Source organism: Macaca fascicularis, chromosome 16, assembly GCF_037993035.2.
Source record: "Macaca fascicularis isolate 582-1 chromosome 16, T2T-MFA8v1.1".
Taxonomy (NCBI): Eukaryota; Metazoa; Chordata; class Mammalia; order Primates; family Cercopithecidae; genus Macaca; species Macaca fascicularis.
Window position 1 is genome coordinate 83,919,302 of NC_088390.1, and position 22,206 is coordinate 83,941,507.

A 22,206-nucleotide genomic window follows, 5' to 3' on the forward strand; every position below is an offset into this window, starting at 1 on the left:
ACGGGGCTGTGTAGGTAACACCCTGTGGGCCGCAGGTTTTCTTTAAGATCCCAGCTCTGATTCTTGCCTCATCCCATTCCCAGCAGCCCAGCCCCCTTCCTGTCTTCAGGCCTCTGCTGGGACGTCCTGCTCTCCCTGGTCACCCCAGTGGTGCAGGGAACCGGCGCCCTGGCTTCTCCACTGTGGCTTCCTCCCATGCTCCTATTTGGCCTGGTCACTGTGCCATCTCCCATTATCCAGGAACTTTCTGGAGGGCAGGAGCTGAGCTGTCCAGGAGCAGGAGCTGATACTGGTCACCCCAGTATCCCCCAGACTGAGAGCAGTGCCAGGTGTCCTATACTCAGCCGCAGAGCAGGCGGTTCCCCTGCCTTCCTGCCCCTGGGGCGGCCCTCGGGCTCTGCTCTTGGCACTAGCATTGCTGGGCAGGGGGAGAGAGGCGGGGTCCGGGCAGAGCTTCTCCACCAGGACATTAAAGCCCTCCTGTCTCCTCTCCCAGTTGAAAACACCACACACTGTGAGTTCGCCTACCTGCGGGACCTTCTCATCAGGTGAGAGACAGCGGGCTTGGGTGGGGCTGACGGCTCATCCCTAAGAGGCCCTACAGCGGGTGGGGGCAGAGGGTGCGGGGCTGAAGCCCTGGGCAGAGTGGGCACGCCCTGCCACCTGCCTGCCCTGTCCTTGGGAAGATCTTGGAAGCCCGTCTTCTAAAAAGAAAACCCACTGGGAAATGAAGCAAGCAGTGAAGGTCTTTTTTAATCCCCGCGAAGTTGGCTGGATGGGAAGGCTGAGCTTTGGTCCACTGTGGCCCGGCCCGTTAGAGCTGCCCGGTGACCACTAAGGGCCCAGTGAGGCCTCACGTGTAGGCCCCGTCGGCAGCATGGGATGTCTCCAGCTCCGACCCCAGTGGCCTCTGACCCCTACCCCTTTCACCTGGCTGAGGCTTCTTGGCTCCCTTGAGTCCGGGCAAGGAGGGGAAGCCCCGTGAGAGAGGGTGCCAGGTGGGTGGTCCCTGGAGTGTGAGCCCTGGCCTGGGCAGATGAATGGGGTTGGGGACCTCCTGCCAGAGTGCCAGGGGCTCCTCAGTTCTTCCTCAGCAAGCAGGTGGCACAAATGATGGGAATGTTATCAAGAGGAGGGGCTTCCAGGTTGGCAAGGACAGAGGTGGGGGGATGCCGGGAGCCGTTCTGCCATCGTGGGGAGACTGGGCTTTCCAACTTCCCTCCAAAATATTCCTCCTGAGCTGCAGAGGAATGAAAATCTGAGTTCAGGACTTTTTTTTTCCTGGGGACAAGGGCAACTCAGCCCTTTGCCACAGGCCATAGCCCTGGAGGCCGGCTGTCACCCACTGCCTCCTCCCTGCCAGCACCCTGGACACCGGCCTGGAGCAAGAACGCTCCAGCCCTGTCCCTCTGAGTCTGTGCACTGTCCCTGGGCCCTGGACCAACCACAGGGTGGACCCAGAGGGAGACACATGCATTGGAATATGTGTGTCCTGACCGAGTCTGGGCTTACCAGGGGGACTGACCCTTCCCCCCAAACGTGTACCAGATCTGGTCCAACGTGGTGGGCCTGGGGGACCCCATGGGGAGCCAAGCAGTGGGGATGGGGAGTGGCAGGGGGTCAGGCGGGCCTGAGTCTGAGGCAGGCTAAGCAGGGGCCCTGCCCCGCTGGCCCCGCCCCCCACCTCACTGACCCGCCTGCCCCCGCACCAGGACACACATGCAGAACATCAAGGACATCACCAGCAGCATCCACTTCGAGGCCTACCGCGTGAAGCGCCTCAATGAGGGCAGCAGTGCCATGGCCAACGGCGTGGAGGAGAAGGAGCCAGAAGCCCCGGAGATGTAGACGCCGCCTTGCCCACCCCCGGGATCCTGCCCCCAAGTCTTTTCCGTCCCCCCCAGGCCCTCCCACTGCCCCATTTTATTTTATATGATTTTCTCCATTTGTCATCATTCCCCACCCCTTCGACATGCTGCCAGGAAACAAGGGAAGGGGCCTCCCTCTGAGCGAGTCAGTGATGAGCCCGCAGCTTCCCCAAGGTTGTGGGGAGGCTGTGCTCGAGCCAGAAGCAGGGGTGAGAGCACCCACTGAATTGATGTGACCCTCCGTCCCCAGGCCTGGCTCCCCGAGGGCTCAGAAGAGCAGCTTCGGTGTGCAGATCATCCGTCCGTGTGGGCTTCTCAGTGCCGGGGGCCTCGGGGTTGGGGCCAGGCCTCGCACGTGCCGAGAGGCTGGGTGGGCTGCATGCTCCCCTCCATCCCCGTCGGCCCCGTCCCCTGGAGTGTGTCAGAGCCCAGGGGAGAATGGAGCCCATCGGGGGCACCTGGACCCCCGCCCACCACGTGGCGTGGCCATCACTCAGCCCCCACCCCCGCCCTGCTCCTAAGGGTAGAAAATCCCAGGGTCCCCTGCCACCGGCTGCCCAGCCACTCCAAGCCCCGTGGCAGCTGCCCGTCCTGGAGCAGAAAGTGCCTTGATCTCAGCCATCCGCAGGCAGCTCTGCGGAGACAGGCTGGAATGAGGGAGGCGTCTTCATCTCCCTGCCATCCCCCTCTCATGCCACCCCTCCCACAGGGCTGCAGGTGCTGCTGATGTGCTGGGATGTGATTGAGGATAAAAAGGAAGGAAAGATGACCCCCACCCCCTCATCCCCCAGTTTTGAAAAGGTCCGAGCAAGTGAGTCTGGTGGAGGAGCTGAGGGAGGGAGCCATGGAAGGTGCCAGAAGGAAGGCTGGCGGGGGCATGTGTGGGCAGTGGCTTGGGCTGGTCAGAGTGGCCTGAGCTGCCCGGCGGTTGCCCTGCCCAAGTGACCAGGGAAGTGTGTGTGTGTGTCCACGTGTGTGTCCGTCTGTCTGTCTAGTGTCTGGGTTTGGCCCAAGACTGGGCTGTGGTTACATTAATACCCAGCCAGCCACCCCCGCCACTCCCCCCTCCTGGCCCAGGCCTTGCTGACTCTGTGACCTGGGGAGGTGGGAGGCCAGGCGAGCCTGACCCTGTTGTCCTACCCATGCCTGGGCCCCTCCCCTCAGGGCCCATGGTAACGAACCCCTAGGAAGGAGAGACCGGGTGTCAGGGGTGCACAGTCCACAGTGAGCTGAAGAGCGAGGTTTCATGGCAACATGGCCCGGCCCCTCACCCTCCGTCCCCACAACGGGACCCGTGGGGCCTGCCTTTGCAGGGCACAGATGACCAAAGTCCCTTCCTGCTTCCTGTTCCCTGTCTTGCTCTGGGGAGAAAGAGGGGCCTGATGAGACTCCACACGGGTAGACACATCACCAGGTGCATCTGCAGGCCCCGGGCTGGCTGCTTGCAGCCAGGAGAAGGGCAGCGGGAGGGAGCGTGCGTGTGAGTGTGAGTGTGTGTGTGTGTGTGTGCGCGCGCATGGAAATCCGGGCATTGGATGTCTGACTCCCTCCCCACCCAAGCGAGGAAGGACCCCTCACCACCCCCATCGGCGGGACAGTTTACTTGCCAACTTGCCGTGTTTTTGCCAAAACCAAGATTTTGAAGGAAATGAGTGGCCAGCGCCAGGGCCCAGGCCATGTGGCCTGCCCAGCCTCAGCGTCACTCGGTGGCAGGGTGGGGTGGGGGGTGGGCAGCAGCATCCCAGCCTAGAGACGCTTCACTTTCCTTCTCTGTAACCAGACTTTGAGAAATTGTTCATTTCATCAGGCTCTGTTCCTCAATGGCCTTTTGCTACGTGCCTCCCAAGAAATTTGTCTCTTTTTGTATAAATGACAAAGTGTTGAAAATGTATTTCCTGAAATAAATGTTTCAAATGCAGAAACGCAGAAGGCTCCTGAGTGACGACGTTTCTTCTGCTCCTGGGGTGTGGTTCTTTGGGCCTCGGGACAGGTTTGGGTCAGCTGCAGGTGGACGAGAAGCGTGGGCAAGAAAAGGTAGGGCAGGCGCAGTGGCTCACGCCTGTAATCCAGCACTTTGGGAGGCTGAGGCAGGTGAATCACAAGGTGAGGAGTTTGAGACCAGCCTGGCCAACATGGTGAAACCCTGTCTCTACTGAAAATACAAAACTTAGCTGCGCATGGTGGTACGTGCCTGTCGTCCCAGCTACTTGGGAGGCTGAGGCAGAAGAATCACTTGAACCCTGGAGGTAGAGGTTGCAGTGAGCCAAGATCATGCCACTGCACTCCAGCCTGGGCGACAGAGCAAGACGCCGTCTCAAAAAAAAAAAAAAAAAAAAAAGTCAGGCCAGGTTAGATCTTGAATTCAGACTCCCAAGATTTAAAACTAACAAACTCCCTGAGAACTTATAATTTCAGAGCACTGTGAAGAGTGAGGATAGCATCAAGGCGGTTGCTAGGGGGTTGTTTAATCTACTTGGGGTAAAGGTTCCCAGGGTCTGAGAAGCACTCATCAGCGGAGATGACTGAAAAGCGAACGGCAGATCTGAACGCTTTCATTAAAGTAGGGGATCTGAAGGGCGTCCACAGGGGGTGCTGTGAGCTGCTTCTAGTTAATGTATCCTTAAAAAAGTTTTTCTGTTTTATTTTTTGAGACAGGGTCTTGCTCTGTAACCCAGGCTGGAGTACAGTGGCACGATCACAGCTCACTGCAGCCTCTACCTTCTGGGCTCAAGTGATCCTCCCGAGTAGCTGGGACCACAGGCTTGTACCACCACACCTGGCTCACTTTTTCATTTTTTGTAAAGATGGGATCTCACTGTGTTGCCCAGGCTGATCTCAAATTCCTGGCCTCAGGTGATCCTCCTGCTTTGGCCTCCCAAAGAGCTGGGATTATAGGTGTGAGCCACTATGGCTGGCTGAAAATAAGTTTTTCTTTCGGAAGTTTGTATTAGATTGAACTCTGGACTGGTCAGTATTTGACAGTTGTTTTATGCCAACCTAACCCATTCCAAGAGAACTTGACTCCAAATAGATTAGAACTCAGAGCCTTGGCTGAGTGAGCTTTTCTTTGCATGTGAGCTTAGGAAGTAAGGTTCAGGGAGCTCTGGTCCGGATGCCCTTGGCGTGTGCAGAAGGAGCCTCAACCCGGATCCCTCCTCCCACATGTATTAGTGCCCTGCAGCTGCCTTAACAGACGACCATGCAGCAGGGCTGAAATCAGCAGAAATTTATTCTCACAGTTCTAGAGGCCAGAGGTCTGAGATCCAGGTGTCCCAGGGCCTCACTCCCTCCAAAGGTTCTGGGGGAGGATCTTCTCTCCTGCCCCAGCTCCTGGTGGCCGCTTCACTCCCATCTCTGTGTCTGTCTTCACACAGCCTTCTCTCTGTCCTGGAGGGTCAAGAGGGCCAAGAGGGCACTCTTCCAGGACTCAGGGCCCACCTTGATTCATTCGATCTCATTTAGATCCTCACCTTCATGACATCTGCAAAGACGCTCTTTTGAAATCAGGTCACATTCTAAGGTCTGAATGGATGTGAATTTGGTGAGGTAGGAGACACTGTTGGACCCCCTACATCTCCTTCTGCCCCCCTGTTTCAGGGCCTCCAGGACAACATGGGCAGTGGAGTGGTGAGTGGGAAAGTCCTAATTTGGGACTCGGAAAGTCTGGGTTCCAGGCTGACTGTGCCACCAAAACTTGGGGTTGTCTCAGCCTCTCTGGGCACCCCCTGGCTCTTCTGCCAGGCACCTGACTCTGCATGTTTTGGAGAAAGCAGACAGGTTCCTCTCTGAATGAACTGATGGGCATTGGCCCAGTGGAGCCTCTGCGCCATGGGCTGGTGTCTGCCATGAGCACAGGCAGGTTGAGAGTCAGGTCAGCCCCTGTGGGTGGGTGCCAGCCTGCAGCCTGATTCCAAAAGAGGGTCTTTGCAGATGTCATTAAGGTAAGGATCTAAATCACTAAGGTCCTTCCGGCTGTGATGACTTTGCCCATCCCCCATCTGAAGCTCCTTGCAGTCCCTCTGCCTTGAAGCCCTCTTCCTACAGACTGAAGTGTCTCCATTTTCACCCCCATTGTCCATCCTTGCACATAGGGAGCCTGTCCAATGGCCGCCCTCTTTGGGGCCGACCACCCTCTCCAAGCCCTGGCCTCAGAACTCCAGCTCCTCCCCACTTGGCCAGCATGATCCTCCCAGGCGTCTTGAAGGGGTGGCCTGCCCCTTCACACCTGTGGGCATTTCTGGTTAGGTGGAACAGAGAGACTTGAGAAAAGAAACGAGACACAGAGACAAAGTATAGAGAAAGAAAAAGTGGGCCCAGGGGATCGGCGCTCAGCATACAGAGGACCCACACCGGCACCAGTCTCTGAGTTCCCTCAGTATTTTTTGATCATTATCTTTACCATCTTAGAAAAAGGGAAGTGGCAGGATAATAGGATCATCATAGGGAGAAGGTCAGCAGTAAGACATATAAATAAAGATCTCTGTGACATGAGTAAGTTTTTTTTTTTTTGAGATGGAGTCTTGCTCATCGCCCAGGCTGGAGTGCAGTGGCCCGATCTCAGCTCACTGCAAGCTCTGCCTCCCGAGTTCACGCCATTCTCCTGTCTTAGCCTCCCGAGTGGCTGGGACTACAGGTGACCACCACCACACCCGGCTAATTTTTTGTATTTTTAGCAGAGATGGGGTTTTTCACCGTGTTAGCCAGGATGGTCTCCATCTCCTGACCTCGTGATCCGCCTGCCTCGGCCTCCCAAAGTGCTGGGATTACAGGCGTGAGCCACCATGCTCAGCCGTGACATGAATAAGTTTAAGGAAAATTGCTGTGCCTTGATATGCATATGTAAATATCTCCATAAACCTTTTTAGTGCATAAAGAGCAGCATTGCCACTAGCACGTCCCACCTTCAGCCCTAAGGCGGTTTTCTCCCATCTCAGTAAATAGAACACACAATCGGGTTTTACACCGAGATGTTCCATTGCCCAGGGACGGGCAGGAGACAGATGCTTTTCTCTATCTCAACTGCCAAGAGGCCTGCTTTCCTCTTATACTAGTCCTCCTCAGCACAGACCCTTCACGGGTGTCAGGCTGGGGTGTCAGGCTGGGGGACGATCAGGTCTTTCCCTTCCCATGAGGCCATATTTCAGACTATCACATGGGGAGAAACCTTGGACAATACCTAGCTTTCCTAGGCAGAGGTCCCTGTGACCTTTGGCAGTGTGCGTGTCCCTGGGCACTTGAGATTAAGAGAATGGTGATGACTTTTCACAAGCATACTGCCTTCAGGCACTTGTTTAACAAAGCACACCCTGCACAGCCCAAAATCTGTTAAACCTTGAGTCACCACAGCACATGTCTCTTGCAAGGACAAGGTTGGGGGTAGGGTCACAGATTAACAGCATCTCAAATACAGAACAAAATGGAGTCTCTTATGTCTCCTTCTTTCTATATAGACACAGTAACAGTCTGATCTCTCTTTCTTTTCCCCACAGCGTCTCATGCCCCTAAACCACACCCAGCCAGCCCCTGCCCCCTAAGCCATGGTCATCTCGTTGACCAGACCATCCCCGGTACCCAGCCACCCTGCACCGCCCATCCAGCGATGCTGAAGGGAGGCCCTCCTGCCACCCAACCAAGCAAGTCCCCTGCTGTAGAACCAGAGTGACCACTGTTCCAATTTGCCCGCAAATGAGGGCTTTCCAAGCACACAGGACTTTCAGTGCTAAAATCAGGGAAGCCTGGGTAAAGTGGGCAAGTTGGCCACCCTGGGTGGGATCCCCGTGCCACTCCAACCCTTCTCCTGCCTCTTGGAGCCCTGGCCCCTACGCTTGTTCAACCCCAGAGGTTTGAAGGAGCTGCACGGACCAGGTCGTTCCCAAGGAAGGACCCGGGGAGAGTAGGAAGGCCCCAAGAACGGGCCCCATTCTCACACTGGCTCTGAGCTCCTGCGTGGGAAGTGGGGAATCTCATGGGGGCTGTGGAGACCTTGTGTCCCTGCTTCCTCCCCTGCAAAATCAACAAGCAGGCTTTGGGCTTTTCCAGACACAGCCTTGTAGGAGACCCTGCATCCCCAAGAGCTCAGGGCCAAGTGAGGATGCTGGCAGGTGGGCTCCACTCAGCTCCACGTGGATGCACCTGGGAGAAAGCTGGACGGGAATCCAGTGAGCCCACTGGGCAGGGACTGTGCTTGGCACCTCCTCTGAGATGTGCATGTCCTTTCTGCTATTTTATTTTATTAATTTTTTTTGAGGCAGAGTCTCACTCTGTTGCCCAGGCTGGAGTGCAGTGGCGCAATCTTAGCTCACTGCAGCCTCCACCTCCCAGGTTCAAGTGATTCTCCTGCCTCAGCCTCCCGAGTAGCTGGGATTATAGGCGCACACCACCATGCCCAGCTAATTTTTGTATTTTTAGTAGAGACGGGGTTTCACCATATTGGCCAGGCTGGTCTTAAACTCCTGGTCTCAAGCGATCCCCCACCTCAGCCTCCCAAAGTGCTGGGATTACAGGCATGAGCCACCACTCCTGGCCAACTCTCTCCCATTTTAAAACACTACTTTCTGACTACAAAAGTGGCATGTACAATGGGAAATGTCAGAATTAAATACCCGAGGAAGACACTCAAAAGCCTCTGTGATGCTCCCTCCAGTCCTGGTCCTGCGGTGTCGGCCTCTTGTCTCCCTCCTGGTGCGGCATCCTTACCACTGCAGTAACTGGGAAGAAACGTTCCCCATGCATTGCTCTAAATCCCGCTGGATCTGATTTTGGGGGTGCTGGGCTGCTGCCCAGGAGACTGGAAGGGGAGGAAGGCATGTGCCCCTGAGGGCTTCGAAAGCACTCTGTGCCGTGAGGATCCCACCTCCTGCGCTCCCAGAAAGTGGCCGGTATTTTTCTGCTCCAGCAGGGAGCCCAGGCGAGGTTCTCTAGGTAGGTGGAAAGGTAGGTGGAGCAGGCTTCAAGAGCAGAGCCCAGCAGGGCACCCGGCCTCCTCCCATCGCCCGGCTCCTCCCTCCCCTCCCCTCCCCTCCCCTCCCCTCCCCTCCCCTCCCCTCCCCTCCCCTCCCCTCCCCTCCCCTCCCCTCCCCCCCTTTTGGAAGCAAGGAGGGGAGAGGCTTCCACCCAGGTTGGGCCCAGCTCAGATGTCCTGAGTGGTGGGAATCTGTGCAGGGCCCAGGCGCATTTCCCTCCCCGGAGCAGGAATGCTTTACAGATGTTGGAGCTGCCTCAAGGCATGGCCAGGAGGGGCGGGAGAAGCTGCATAGGGGACGCTGGGCTGGCGCCTGCACATGGGACAGTCATTGATTAAAATCTCACTTGTATGGAGCCTAAATCTTCGGGTCCTCTTCAGAGAGTCCCAGGTAAGCTGTGTTCCCTGGGTTGATTCCAGGCTGGGCCAGCCTGGGCTGGGCTGCAGACCTCTGGGGATTGCCTACCCAACCCTGTACCACCAGGCTCCCTGCTCCTCCTGAAGGCCTTGGCCTTCAGTAAAATGCAAAAAGTTTTAAATGTTCTGGCTTTTCTGTGGTAATAGAAGCAACGCCTGTCCATTGTAGAATGTTGGGAAAATACAGAAGGGCAAGACCAACAACAGGTACAGAACCCCACCCTGCAGGTCAGCCGGCCTGTGCGTGGGAGTTAAAACAAAACTGGCAACTGGGATGGCTCAGAAGCCCATGGTGGAATAGTCTCTTGTAAACAAAGAGACAAGAGGAGGCCGAGGACTGGTTTCCCCTTCTCCTTCCCACTCCCACTCCTCTCCTCTTTCACATCAAGTCTCTGGTCTCTGCCTTCAGGCTCATGGATGGGCAAGGCGTCCTTTGAGAATTTGCCTGCCAACCCTCAGAGTCACACACACGAAGGTCTCCTGGAGCTCGGAAGGTCAGGCACAAAGTCACTCCTTGACCCTATTTATTGAAATATCCGTTTTTTGAGCACTTTTCCTTTGTAGACTCAACAGGGTCTCCCTCTGTTGCCCAGGCTGGAGTGCAGTGGTGCGATCATGGCTCACTGCAGCCTGGAACTCCTGGGCTCAAGCAATCCTCCTGCCTCAGTTCTCTGAGTAGCTGGGACCACATGTGTAAGACACTACGCCTGGCTAATTAAAAAAAAAAAAAAAAAAAAGTAAGCCGGGCACAGTGGCTCACGCCTATAATCCCAGCACTTTGGGAGGCCAAGGCAGATGGATCACCTGAGGTCAGGAGTTCGAGACCAGCCTGGCCAACATGGTGAAACCCCATCTCTACTAAAAAGAATACAAAATTAGCTGGGCGTGGTGGCACATGCCTGCAATCCCAGGTAATCCCAACTACTCAGGAGGTTGAGGCAGGAGAATCATTTGACCCCAGAAGGTAGAGGTTTCAGTAAGCCAAGATCATGCTACTGCACTCCAGCCTGGGCGACAAGAGTGAAACTTGTCTCAAAAAATAAAAATAAATACATTTAAGAAGTAGAGGTAGGGTCTCTCTATGTTGCTCAGGCTGGTCTCAGACTCCTGGCCTCAAGTGATCCTCCCACCTTGGCCTCCCAAAGTGCTGGGACTCCAGGTGTGAGCCACTGCACCGGGCTCAGCTTGGCATGTCTTGAATTTGGGTCAACGTGAAGGAGTCCAGGAGGTCATTCCTCACAGATCGCTTATTGAGGAACCCCCCAGAGGTCAGAGTGGGGGTGGGTGAGGGGAGAGAGGGGCTGTAGGCAGATGCAAGGGGTCCTTGGGATTGCTGGTGTCAGTCCAGGCCCAGGGACACAGCCACGTGGAGAGAATGTGGGATCAGAGCACAGGGGCTGGGCTGGAGGCCTGCTTTGCTGCATGTGCTTGGGGCTGGGGTTAAGTCGGAGCCTCCGTGAGCTCATCTGACAAATGAGGATGAGGACCACCATGTAGTCACCATTCGACACTCGGGGGGAGAGAGGCAAGAAGGAGCCCCGGGCGGGATGAATTCTGACCCAAGCCAAGAGCCACTGTGGGGCCAGCGCCAACCTGCACCAGGTTCTATATCCGTCGTCACATTAGCTCCTCCGAGAGCCCTGAAGGGTGGGCCATGCCCACTCCCTTTCCGGGTCTGCTGAGCGGCTCTGGAGCCCAGGTTTGTGTTTAGCCTGGGCTCTCTCCCTGCTGCACCCTCTGCCTTGTGCTCCCAGCAGAGCACTGCGGCATCGGCCGGCTTTAGCAGGGTGAGGCGGCTCCCACAGACATGTGATGCAGAAAGTCCCCGACACCCCCAGCCAGCTCTCCGTGGGTCCTGTCCAGGGCCCTGCCCCGCGGCGCCCACTGCTGCTGCCGGGCAAGCCTCAGATTCCACTGGGATTCGAGAGGTTGCAGCTGAATCAATGCTGAGAGCCCATCGGAGAAAACATCTTCCTTCCCTTTCAAAGAGGACAGTTATGCATAATTAGAATAAAAAGGGGGTATAAATAATTAAAGCGGCCCAGAGTGAGTGGTTCTTGAACCATCTGCCTGATTTAAAAACTAATTACTCGGAGACTGGTCGCTGCGCGGAGCTGTGCACGGGAGCCTTGCACGCTCCTCACGACGCTCACCGCCTCCTCTTCGGGCACCAGGGGTGGCGGCATCGGCCTGATCATCCAGTCCTGGCACGTAGAGCACTGCCACAGCCTCCTCCATCTCCCTGATTAATAACTTCATCAGAGCCCGGGACCAGAAGGAAATGTAAGTCCTCTGAAGGAAGCAGCCGCACGGTGGAGCCAGCAGCAGTCTCTCCCAGCAGATGAGCCGGGAGGTGTGGACCCAGTCCCAGGCAGGTTAGTAGAGCCTCAGATTCAACCCAAGGAATGACCCATTACAGGGGCTCAGCAGGACCTAAGGATCTTTACTCTTTATCTAAGGGTGCAAGGCACACTCTCCACATACAGCCCTCACCCTGTCCCTGGAGGGAGGGAATTGGATCTCTGCTCTGATTCTTCTGCAAGAAGAATCACTAGGCGTGGTGGCTCGCACCTTTGGTCCCAGCCACTCAGAGGGCTGAGGCAGGAGGATCGCTTGAGCCCAGGAGTTCGAGGCTGCAGTGAACTATGGTCACACCACTGCACTCCAGCCTGGACAACAGGCTGACCCTGTCGTGTCTACATGGGAAAAGTGCTCAAAAGACAGATATTTCGATAACATAATAATAATAGATCTATTTTGCCTTGCAGGTGAGTCGAGGAATCCTGCAGGAAGCCCCTCTCCTCATCCAGCCCCCATCCCCGGCCCTTCCCTACTCCTCTTCCTCGGAGACTTGTCCGGACTGTCAGTCCCTGCACAGCAGCCTGGGAGTGGGGCAGGGTGGGATCGGGGGACAGAAATACCCTGTCCTGTAACAATTAACCCTGACATTTCCTTGGCACAGATTCTCATCCTTGCGTTCCCTCTGAAGAGGGCACATCAGGGGCTGCTGCTCCACTTCACAGATGAGGAGAGCGAGGTCAAGAAGGTTCAAAGTCATGCAGCAGAGAGTGGCGGAGATGACCTGGACTTCAGACTTCGTCCTTCGGGAGCTTTATGTTCGGGTGCTACTTGGGGACAGCTCTTCCTGTGCCCCCACCTTCTCTGGAAGGCAGCCAGGGCTGAAGCACGGCCACCTCACAACGCGTCGTGCTGGGACATGTAGGGTCTCAGAGTGAGGTGTGTGTGTGTGCATGAGTGTGTTTCTGTGTGCATATGTGAGAATTTCGATAAACGCACACACCCTCACAGCACAAAATGTGGGGAAAGACACAGGGTCCAAACAGCCTACCGGGCTGGGCCTTGTGTTTATGGGTTTAGCCCTGAGTGGGGAGGTGTTGAGATTAGCTGCACTCTTGGATGAGGGTGGAGAAGTGCTGCCACTGCCTGCCACTGCATGGCACCCAGCTGTGAGATGACCCCTCTATTGACACAGGCAGAATTACAAAATCAACATTGCAAACTCAGGAATGGGAACCAGGGATATCCATCTACACACATCAAAATGGTTAAATGGGCGAAAACAAATGCACTGTCCGTCTGCAAACTGCCTGCAGTTAAACCCTCAGTGAGTCAACCCTTCAAGGTGGCATCAGCAGGGGAGAAAATTTCAGCTCCAGGCTCTCTGAGTTTTTCTTATCTACGCTGTACTTTCCTAAAGGCTGATTTCTTTTAGGTAATGCACATCCTCCCGTCTCCATCATATTTTCTTTGTAAGCTCGTAGACTGTGTTTATTTGCAAAGGTCATCAAAGGGCAGTTTTCTCTGGAGCTGGTTTTGAATCCTGGTTCTTCTGCTTACCAGCTGGGTGACTTTCAGTGGGTGATTTAACCTAGGTCCTCAGTCTCCCCATCTATAAAATGGTAATGATAGTACCCAATTCATAGGATTGTTGTGATTAAATAAGTTAGTTCATATGAAGCACTTACAATAGTGTCTAGGGTCTAGGCAATGAGTGTTCAATAGATGTGAGCCATCATTATCACCATTGACATCACCACCACCATCATCACCATCACTATAATCACTATCAACATTAACATTACCATCATCACCCTCACTATCATCATCACTATCATCATCACCATCACTACCATCACCACCATCACCATCACATCATCATCACCATCACATCATCATCACCATCTCCATCATTATCTTCATCATTATTATCATCACATCAGCAGTATCATCACTACTATGATCACCATCATCCCATCATTACCACCACCACCATCTTTATCATCACTATCATTATCATAATCACCATCACTATCATGCTCATCACCATCACCATCATCAATATCATTACTACTGTGATCACCATCACCACCACCATTATCCCATCATTGTCATTTTCACTATCACCATCATCACCACTACCATCATTATCATCTCATCACCATCATTATCACCATCATCATCATCACCATCTCCATCATTATCATTATCATCACATCATCAGTATCATCACTACTATGATCACCATCACTACTACCATCATCCCATCATTATCACCATCACTATCATTATCATCATCACCATCATTATCATCATTACCATCACCATCACCAACACCATCATCAGTATCACTACTGTGATCACCATCACTACTACCATCATCCCATCATTATCACCATCACTATCATTATCATCATCACCATCATTATCATCATGACCATCACCATCACCAACACCATCATCAGTATCATCACTACTGTGATCACCATCACCACCATCATCCCATCATTATCTCTATCGCCATCATTATCAACACTACCATCACCATCATCGCCATCATCATCACCACCATCATTAGCATCATGATCATCACCATCATCACCACCATCACCATCATCTCCATGAACATCACCATCACCACCATTACCATCATCATCACTACTCCTACCTTACCATCAATATAAGGTACCTACTGCCTTACCTAGCACCATCGATGTCGCCGTAATTATTATCATCACCATCACCATCGTCATCACGATTATCACACAACCATCAATATCATTTTCTCCATCATCACCATCAACAATATCCTGAAACTGAAATAAAGAAAAAGGCCCTGCTGTGGCCTCATCTTGCCCCTCTGCCCTGGAATCAGAAGGAGTAAAAACCAGCCAGGTGGAGGGCAGAACTGACAGCAAAGGAGAAGTTGGGCTGTTTGCTGCCCAGGCCTGGCCGGCACTACTCCTCCTGGGATGTAGCAGCTTTCTGAGCATGTCCTTAGTGTGAGACTTCCCTGCGCTGCTTCTCCCTGAATGTTCACAATAGTCCCACGGGGCAGGTGCCATCATGGTGAAGTTGAGGTGCAGAGAGGTCAAGGTCATCTTGGCCAGGGTGCACAGCTGGTGAGGGACTGAGTCAGGATGTAAAACACTGCCTGATCTGTGGTCCAGTGGCTTCCACTCCAGTTCACTGCCCACGGTAGGGGTGGAGGTGGGGGTGGCAGGCTCTCTGTTGCCTCAGACTGATGAAGTGCTCAAGGCTGGCTGTGTGTACTGGGACCTCTCTCCTGGGCCCTGAACCCCAGCATCTATTTAAAAATGTTGTGGAGACCTACTCATGGAGGCAGCACCATGCTGGGCCCGGGAGGAACAAAGCGGGTGAACAAGGCAAGACTCTGAGCCTGGGGGCGGCCGGTTGGGTGGGGAGGACAGACACGTACACAGAGCATCGTAATATGATGAAGCCAGTGCCATGACAGAGGCGCACGGAGGCCAGGAGGGGCATCTGCCCTTTTTGGCAGGGCCAGTACTGAGGGTCAATTAGGCCCTTTATATTCTTTATAAATTATACAATCTCAGACTTTTTTTTTTTGAGACAGAGTCTTGCTTTGTCACCCAGGCTGGAGTACAATGGCACAATCTCAGCTCACCACAACCTCCACTTCCAGGTTCAGGTGATTCTCCTGCCTCAGCCTCCTGAGTAGCTGGGATTACAAGCATGCGCCACCACGCTCAGCTAATTTTTTGTACTTTTTAGTAGAGATGGGGTTTCACCATGTTGGCCAGGCTGGTCTTGAACTCCTGACCTTGTGATCCACCCACCTTGGCCTCCCAAAGTGCTGGGATTACAGGTGTGAGCCACCGTGCCCGGCCTCAACTACTTCTTTATAGTAGTGTGAAAATGAACTAATATGCATTCATCGAGTTTCTTGGATCTATTGACTAATCTCTTCAGATTTTGGAAAATTCTCAACAACTATTCCTCAAATATTTATTCTGCCTTATGCTCCTTTTCTTCTTTCTGGGGCTCCAATTTCATGTATGTTGATATTTTCCCAGTTCTTCAACACTCTGTTCTTTTAAAACATTTTATTTTGTTAATTCTTTTTATCTTTGAATTTTAGTTTGGATAATTTCTATTGACTAGTCTTTAAGATCCTTTCAGTTTTATTGATCTTTTCTTCTATTGTGTTCAATCTGCTCTTAAACCTATCAAACGAACTCTTTGTATCTAATATTACAGTTTTCTTCTCTAGAATTTCCATTTGGTTATTTTATGCTTTCCATTTCTGTGCTGAAATTTCCCATCTGTTCACACATGCTGTCTACCTTTCCCACTAGATCTTTTAACATCTTTATTTTAGTTTATTTAAGGTTCTTGTCTAATAATTCCAACACTCGGTCATCTGTGGGTCTACTTCTATTGGTAATTTTTCCCCTGGTTATTAGTCACATTGCCCTGCTTCTTTGCATGTCTTGCAATGTTTTTAGTCTGAAATGTGGTATATTTTTTAAAAAGTAGTGCCTATAATAAGTATATGTCTCCTGGAAAAAGAATGTACCCCTTCTTCAATTGGGCCATTAGTGTGAGGGACTGAGTCAATTTAATATGCAGTTGATTTGGATCTGGGCTTTAATGAAGCTTCAGTTAAAGTCACTTCACCACTCACTTCAAATGTTCTGAAAGTAGGATCAGGTCTTTCCCTTAGGTAAGTGTTTGCAAGAGAAGACGATAGTATGAAAAACATAATGTGTGCCTGTATTAAAAAGGTCAGAGGGCTTTGAGGATGTAAACATGGTGTATAAAGGTGAGTGTTATTAAACAGGATATTGTAACAGTGCAGAGATGGGTGGTAACTTTCAGAGGATGAAAGATCTTATTCTCCAAGCTTTAGATGTTACAGCTAGGAATAGTAAAAGTAATAACAGATACTATCCTCATGAAGGGCATTCTCTGCCTGAACCCAATCACTTCAAGGACCCTGAAAGAATTCTCAGAACTCCAAATCAGTTGGCCATAGGCCACTGCTGCTTCCACATATTCAAAAAATGCTAACATCCCAGTCCTACTTCCAAACCCCAGCACAGGCTGTGTTGTCCCCCAGGGTAAGTTAACACCAGAAAACAGAAACTTCATTGGTCCTGGCCCAGAGCTCTGTGTCCTGGCCTCGCCCATAAAGGGGGCTCCCATTAGCTAACCTGCTCAGCTCCCTGCCACACTTCCCACAGAGCTTTCTAGCTTTTGTCAGCTCGAGGCAGCCCTTGAAAACTGTAGAATCCGAGGGGGTGTGTATCTAATAAAGTTGGAGCTCTGCAATTTAGCAATTACTGTAACCCACACTTGTAATTTAGGGGGTTTCTTGTAATCCTCCTTTGTACTCTTTCTTTTTGAAAAAATATGCAGCCTTAATAGCTTCCTCTTTAATGCTCCAAAGGCCGATATTTGCCACTCCCCATTCCCTGTCAGCTGCAGAGCACAAAAAAAAGGGTGCAGATCATGTTGAAGTTGCTTTTCAGGGCTTAGAACGTTTAATTTAATGCTCAGCATCTCCGAAAGGAAACTGAACTTGCTCTTTGTAATTGTGCATGTCTTCAAAGCTCTGAATTCCTCTTCTAGGTTGGTCATCAGTATGGATTAAAATCTGCTGAGAGGTGTAATCTACCCACCTTTCTACATTCTACTATCAGGCCAGTCTCCTTACTGCTTCCTGAATGTGCTAGTGTTAATTTTGCTCATCTATCTTTATTCGTGCAGTTACCTGTTTGTTCATTTAAGAATTTTTTTTTTTCTTTTTTTGAGAACCTCTATGTGCTAGACTCTAGGCTTACTACCAGAAATCTAAATCATAAAGGACAGGACTACCTCTGTCCAGGAGTTTTGCAGTCTGGAAAGACAGATGACTCTATCCTAACTACACTCAGGATATTATGTGCGATGATTGAGCTGGCATAGAGGGTGATGGAAGCCAGGGGGTGGCACCTAACTCAGACTGAGCTGTGAGAAGTAGCGACTTGGAAGCCAGGCTATGATGGATAAAAAGAGGCGAAAGAGGCAAAGCATGGGAAGGAATGGTCCACAAAGCATACAGAGACTTGCGCTGGAATGCTTCTATTTACAAAAGCTGGATTTAAAATAGAGACAAAATGGAAAACACACAGATGTTCATCAATAGAATAATTTTGATATGCATACAATGGAATTTGACTTAGCAATTAAAAATGAACTACTGGTACATGTAACAACATGCTTCATTCTTAAATATGTTTTGTCGAACAGAAAAGCCTATTGCAAAGGGCACATAGTATTTAATCCCATGAAGAATGAAATTCAAGAAGAGGCAAAACTGGCCGGGTGCCTCATGCCTGTAATCCCAGCATTTTGAGAGGCCAAGGTGGGCAGATCACTTGAGGTCAGGAGTTCAAGACCAGCCTGGCCAACATGGTAAAACCCCGTCTCTACTAAAAATACAAAAATTAGCCAGGTGTGGTGGCAGGTGCCTGTAATCCCAGCTACTCAGGAGGCTAAGGCAGGAGAATTGCTCAAACCCAGGAGGTGGAGGTTGCAGTGAGCCGAGATTGTGCCGTTGCACTCTCGCCCGGGCAACAGAGCGAGACTCTATCTCTAAATAAATAAATAAATAAATAAACAAATAAATAAAATAAAATAGAAAATCAAAAAAAGAAGAGGTAAAATTAATCCATAGTGACAAAAACCAGAACTCTGGTTGCCTATAGGGAGGTGGGGAGTCAATGTAAATGGCCTGGAATGATGTAAATAGGCTATTGGATTTCAGGTAGCATGCATTTACACATTTACCCACTCATTGAATTTTAAACTTAAGATCTGTGTATTTCACTGTAGGTAAATTTTGCCTCGATAAAAACTAACCAGTAAAAGAAGAAAAAAGAATCTGAATTTCTCTTTTTACAGAGGGTTTTAATCCTTTCACATTATTTGTGAGTATTGAGATTGATGTTAGGACTTATTTCTGCTATCTTCCTTTATTTTAAAAACTATAGTTAACATACTTTCTTGTTATCTCTTATTTTTCTTAATAAGAATACTTAAAGTTTGGAATTCACTTCTAAATTCAACTGTGACTGTATCTTATTATTTTCTAAATAATCTACAATAGGTTTTGATTTCTTTGTTGACCTAATCATTGTTAAAAGATGGTTTCAAATTTTCCAAACCATTGAGTGTTTCTGTTAGGCTTTGTTAAAACTTGACCATTAATTTATGTTTTTCATTTTTTAAACAATTGTGGTTAGGAAATGTAGACTGTGCTCTCACTGCTTTATAGAACGAGACAGAAAACAGACTGTTCTTGGACTAACAGATGTGTTGTTTTGGTTTATTCAGATGGTCTCAAAATGTCCTCTGTTGTTGAGAGGACTTTTAAAAATCGTTACATATAAGCCTTTTAATATCAAGGTATATTAGTCCATTTTCATACTGCTATGAAGAAATACCCAAGACTGGGTAAATTATAAAGACAAAAAGGTTTAATGGAGTCACAGTTCCACATTGCTGGGGGGGCCTCACAATCATGGCAGAAGGCGAAGGAGGAGCAAAGGCACATCTTACATGGTGGCAGGCAAGAGAGTGTGTCCAGGGGAACTGCCCTTTATAAAAACATCAGATCTCACGAGATTTATTCACTCTCACGAGAACAGCACAGGAAAATCCCACCCCCACGATTCAATTACCTCCCACTGGGTCCCTCCCACAACACGTGGGGATTATGGGAGCTACAATTGAAGATGAGATTTGGGTGGGGACACAGCCAAACCATATCACAAGGCCAGCAACCTACCTGTAATGGGTATTTAATTGTCAAAAATTCATACAGCCAAATAACGTTTGCTACTAAAATCTTGACTCTGTTTTGTGTTCCTGGACCATATGAACAGGGCATACTTGCGTCTCTTCTTGGAAAGAGCTTGGTGCCTGGGTCCCATATATCTTTAAACACATATTCCTTGCTTCAGCAAGCAAAGACAGCCCCTACCACCCTACTTTGCCACTGTCAGACTAAGGCAAATATAATAATCTCTCATTTGTGTCCTTGTTCCTTGTGTGGAAAACTCGAAGGCAGCAAGAATGAAAAGTGTTAAAGGATTTTATGTGTTCAATGTATTTAGGCCATATCAGCAGTAATACAAAGTCAAGCATATCTTTTTAAAAAATAGATACATTTAATGGGGGGGAAAAATCCATAAAACCACTGTCAGATATTAGAGCCAGATGTTATGATTCTGACTTTTAGACAGACCCTAAGGCCTACATCTCAGGTTCTGCCCAGTAATTTTCATTTTTTGACCTGGGTCTAGACATTTATCAAATTTTACCTGTGTGCAAACAGAAAAGAAAGTGGTTAGAAATAAAAATGCTGGCTGGGTGCAGTGGCTCATGCCTGTAATCCCAGCACTTTGGGAGGCCAAGGTGGGTGGATCACCTGTGGTCAGGAGTTTGGGACCAGCCTGACCAACATGGAGAAACCCCGTCTCTACTAAAAATACAAAATTAGCCTGGCGTGGTGGCGCATGCCTGTAATCCCAGCTACTCAGGAGGCTGAGGCAGGAGAATTGCTTGAACACGGGATGTGGAGGTTTCAGTGAGCTGAGATCGTGCCATTGCACTCCAGCCTGGGTAACAAGAGCAAAACTCCCTCTAAAAACTCCCTCTTAAAAAAAAAAAAAAGAAAGAAAAGAAAAGAAAAGGAAGGAAGGAAGATGGATGTTGTGATTCAACGTATAATCAGTTTTGTAACTGTTCCATAGATGTTTGAAGAGATGGCATATTATAGCTATTATAGCTGTAGGACGTAAGTGTAAAATCTTTCTATCCATCTATTTATGTATTAGTTACCTATTGCTGCATTCAGCGCATAACAGCCTGAACAACAGACATTTTTTTTCTTAACTTTTATTTTAGGTTCAGGGTTAGATATGCAGGTTTGTTATATAAGTAAACTCATGTCATGGGGGGTTGTTGTACAGATTATTTCGTCACCCAGCTACTAAACTTACTACCCAATAGTCACTTTTTTCTGCTCCTCTCCCTCCTCCCACCCTTCACCCCAAATAGGTCCCACTGTCTGTTGTTCCCCTCTTTGTGTCCATGAGTTCTCATCATTTAGCTCCCACTTATCAGTGACAACAAGAGGTATTTGGTTTTCTGTTCCTCCATTAGTTTGCTAAGGATAATGGCCTCCAGCTCCATTCATGCTCCCACAAAAGACACGATCTCGTTCTTTTTTATGGCTGCATAGTATTCCATGGTGTATATGTACCACATTTTCTTCATCCAATCTGTCATTGATGAACATTTAGGTTGATTCCGTGTCTTTGCTACTGTGAATAGTGCTGCAATGAACATTTGCATGCATGTGGCTTTGGGTACAATGATTTATATTCCTTTGGGCATATACCTTGTAATGGGATTGCTGGGTTGAATGGTAGTTCTGTTTTTAGCCCTTTGAGGAATCACCACACTGCTTTCTACAATGGTTGAATTCATTTACATTCCCACCAACAGTGTATAAGTGTTCCCTTTTCTCTGCAACCTCACGAGCATCTGCTGGTTTTTGACTTTTTAATAATAGCCATTCTAACTGGTGTGAGATGGTATCTCATTGTGGTTTTGATTAACAACAGACATTCCTAATCTCACAGCTGATGTGGGTCAGGAGCTCAGAAGCAGCTTAACAGGATGGCTCTGACTCAGGGTCTCTCATGAGGTCGTCAAGGTGGAGGCTGGGGCTGCAGTCGTCTGAAGGTTTGACCGGTGCAGGAAGATCTGCTTCCAAGGTGGCTCATATGTGTGGCTATTGGCAGAAGGATTCAGTCCTTGCCATGTGAGCCTCTCTTCACATCATAACTGGCTTCTTCAAGAATGAATGATCCAAGAGAAGGAAAGAAAGAGAAGCTGCAATGTCTTTTATAACCTGACCTTGGAAGTGACATACCATCATCAGGATGATAGAATATTCTGTTGATTACACAGACCAACCCCAGTGCAGTGTGGGAGCAGAATACACAGGTGCGTGAATACTAAGAGGTAAAGGTCACTGGGGGTCATCCTGGAGGCTGGCTCTCACAATCTACCTTTTTATTTGTTTATAGATACAGGTAGAAAGTTGTTCAACCTTATGAATTATATTATTAAAGTAATTTGTCTATTTTTTTGTCCACCTGACTATCAAAGACTGAGAGTGACTGTTACTGTTCAGTGCTGTAGACGTAATGCTGTTAATTTTTTTTGTGCATTTTGACCATTTAAAAATATCTTTTGAGACAAATTATATTTTATGTTTTCATTGTGGATTCTGCCCTTAATATAAAATAACTCCACTCATTTTGATACCTTCTGCTTTTGATTCTGTGATGCTTACTAAGATTTTTATCTCTGTTTTCTGTTTTCTTGCATTTACCTAATAATTTTTGCTGGCTGTTTTAATTTTTAACCTCTCTTTACTATTTTTAAATTATAAATTGATAATTTATAATTGTGTATATTATGGGATAAAAATGATTTCTGTTCAAAATAATTCATGAATGCCATGTATAATAATTAAATCATGCTAGTTAACATACCAATGACGTCAAATACTTAACATTTTTTGTGGTGAGAACATTTAAAATTTACTCTTTTAGCAAT

At 49.5% G+C, this 22,206-nt stretch overlaps 1 protein-coding gene, 1 long non-coding RNA gene and 1 pseudogene across 21 annotated transcripts in view; all 3 read left to right on the forward strand.

Moving 5' to 3' along the window:
* SEPTIN9 (septin 9) overlaps window positions 1-3,794 on the forward strand; it is a 215,261-nt gene extending 211,467 nt beyond the window's left edge. For all 20 annotated transcript variants that reach the window (XM_074020661.1, XM_065532052.2, XM_065532055.2 and 17 more), the window contains 2 exons: window positions 497-548; window positions 1,713-3,794. In XM_074020661.1, the coding sequence (XP_073876762.1) occupies window positions 497-548; window positions 1,713-1,848 (188 nt within the window). In that variant the 3' untranslated portion in view covers window positions 1,849-3,794. The remainder of the gene's footprint in view (window positions 1-496; window positions 549-1,712) is intronic.
* On the forward strand, window positions 2,095-3,794 carry LOC107127775 (uncharacterized; annotated as a pseudogene).
* A 5,141-nt stretch (window positions 3,795-8,935) lies between these two features.
* LOC102144116 (uncharacterized) overlaps window positions 8,936-22,206 on the forward strand; it is a 108,657-nt gene continuing 95,386 nt past the window's right edge. Inside the window, exons 1-4 of the long non-coding RNA XR_012426218.1 lie at window positions 8,936-9,220; window positions 11,421-11,621; window positions 12,209-12,483; window positions 21,222-21,588. This is a non-coding gene — a long non-coding RNA (uncharacterized lncRNA). The remainder of the gene's footprint in view (window positions 9,221-11,420; window positions 11,622-12,208; window positions 12,484-21,221; window positions 21,589-22,206) is intronic.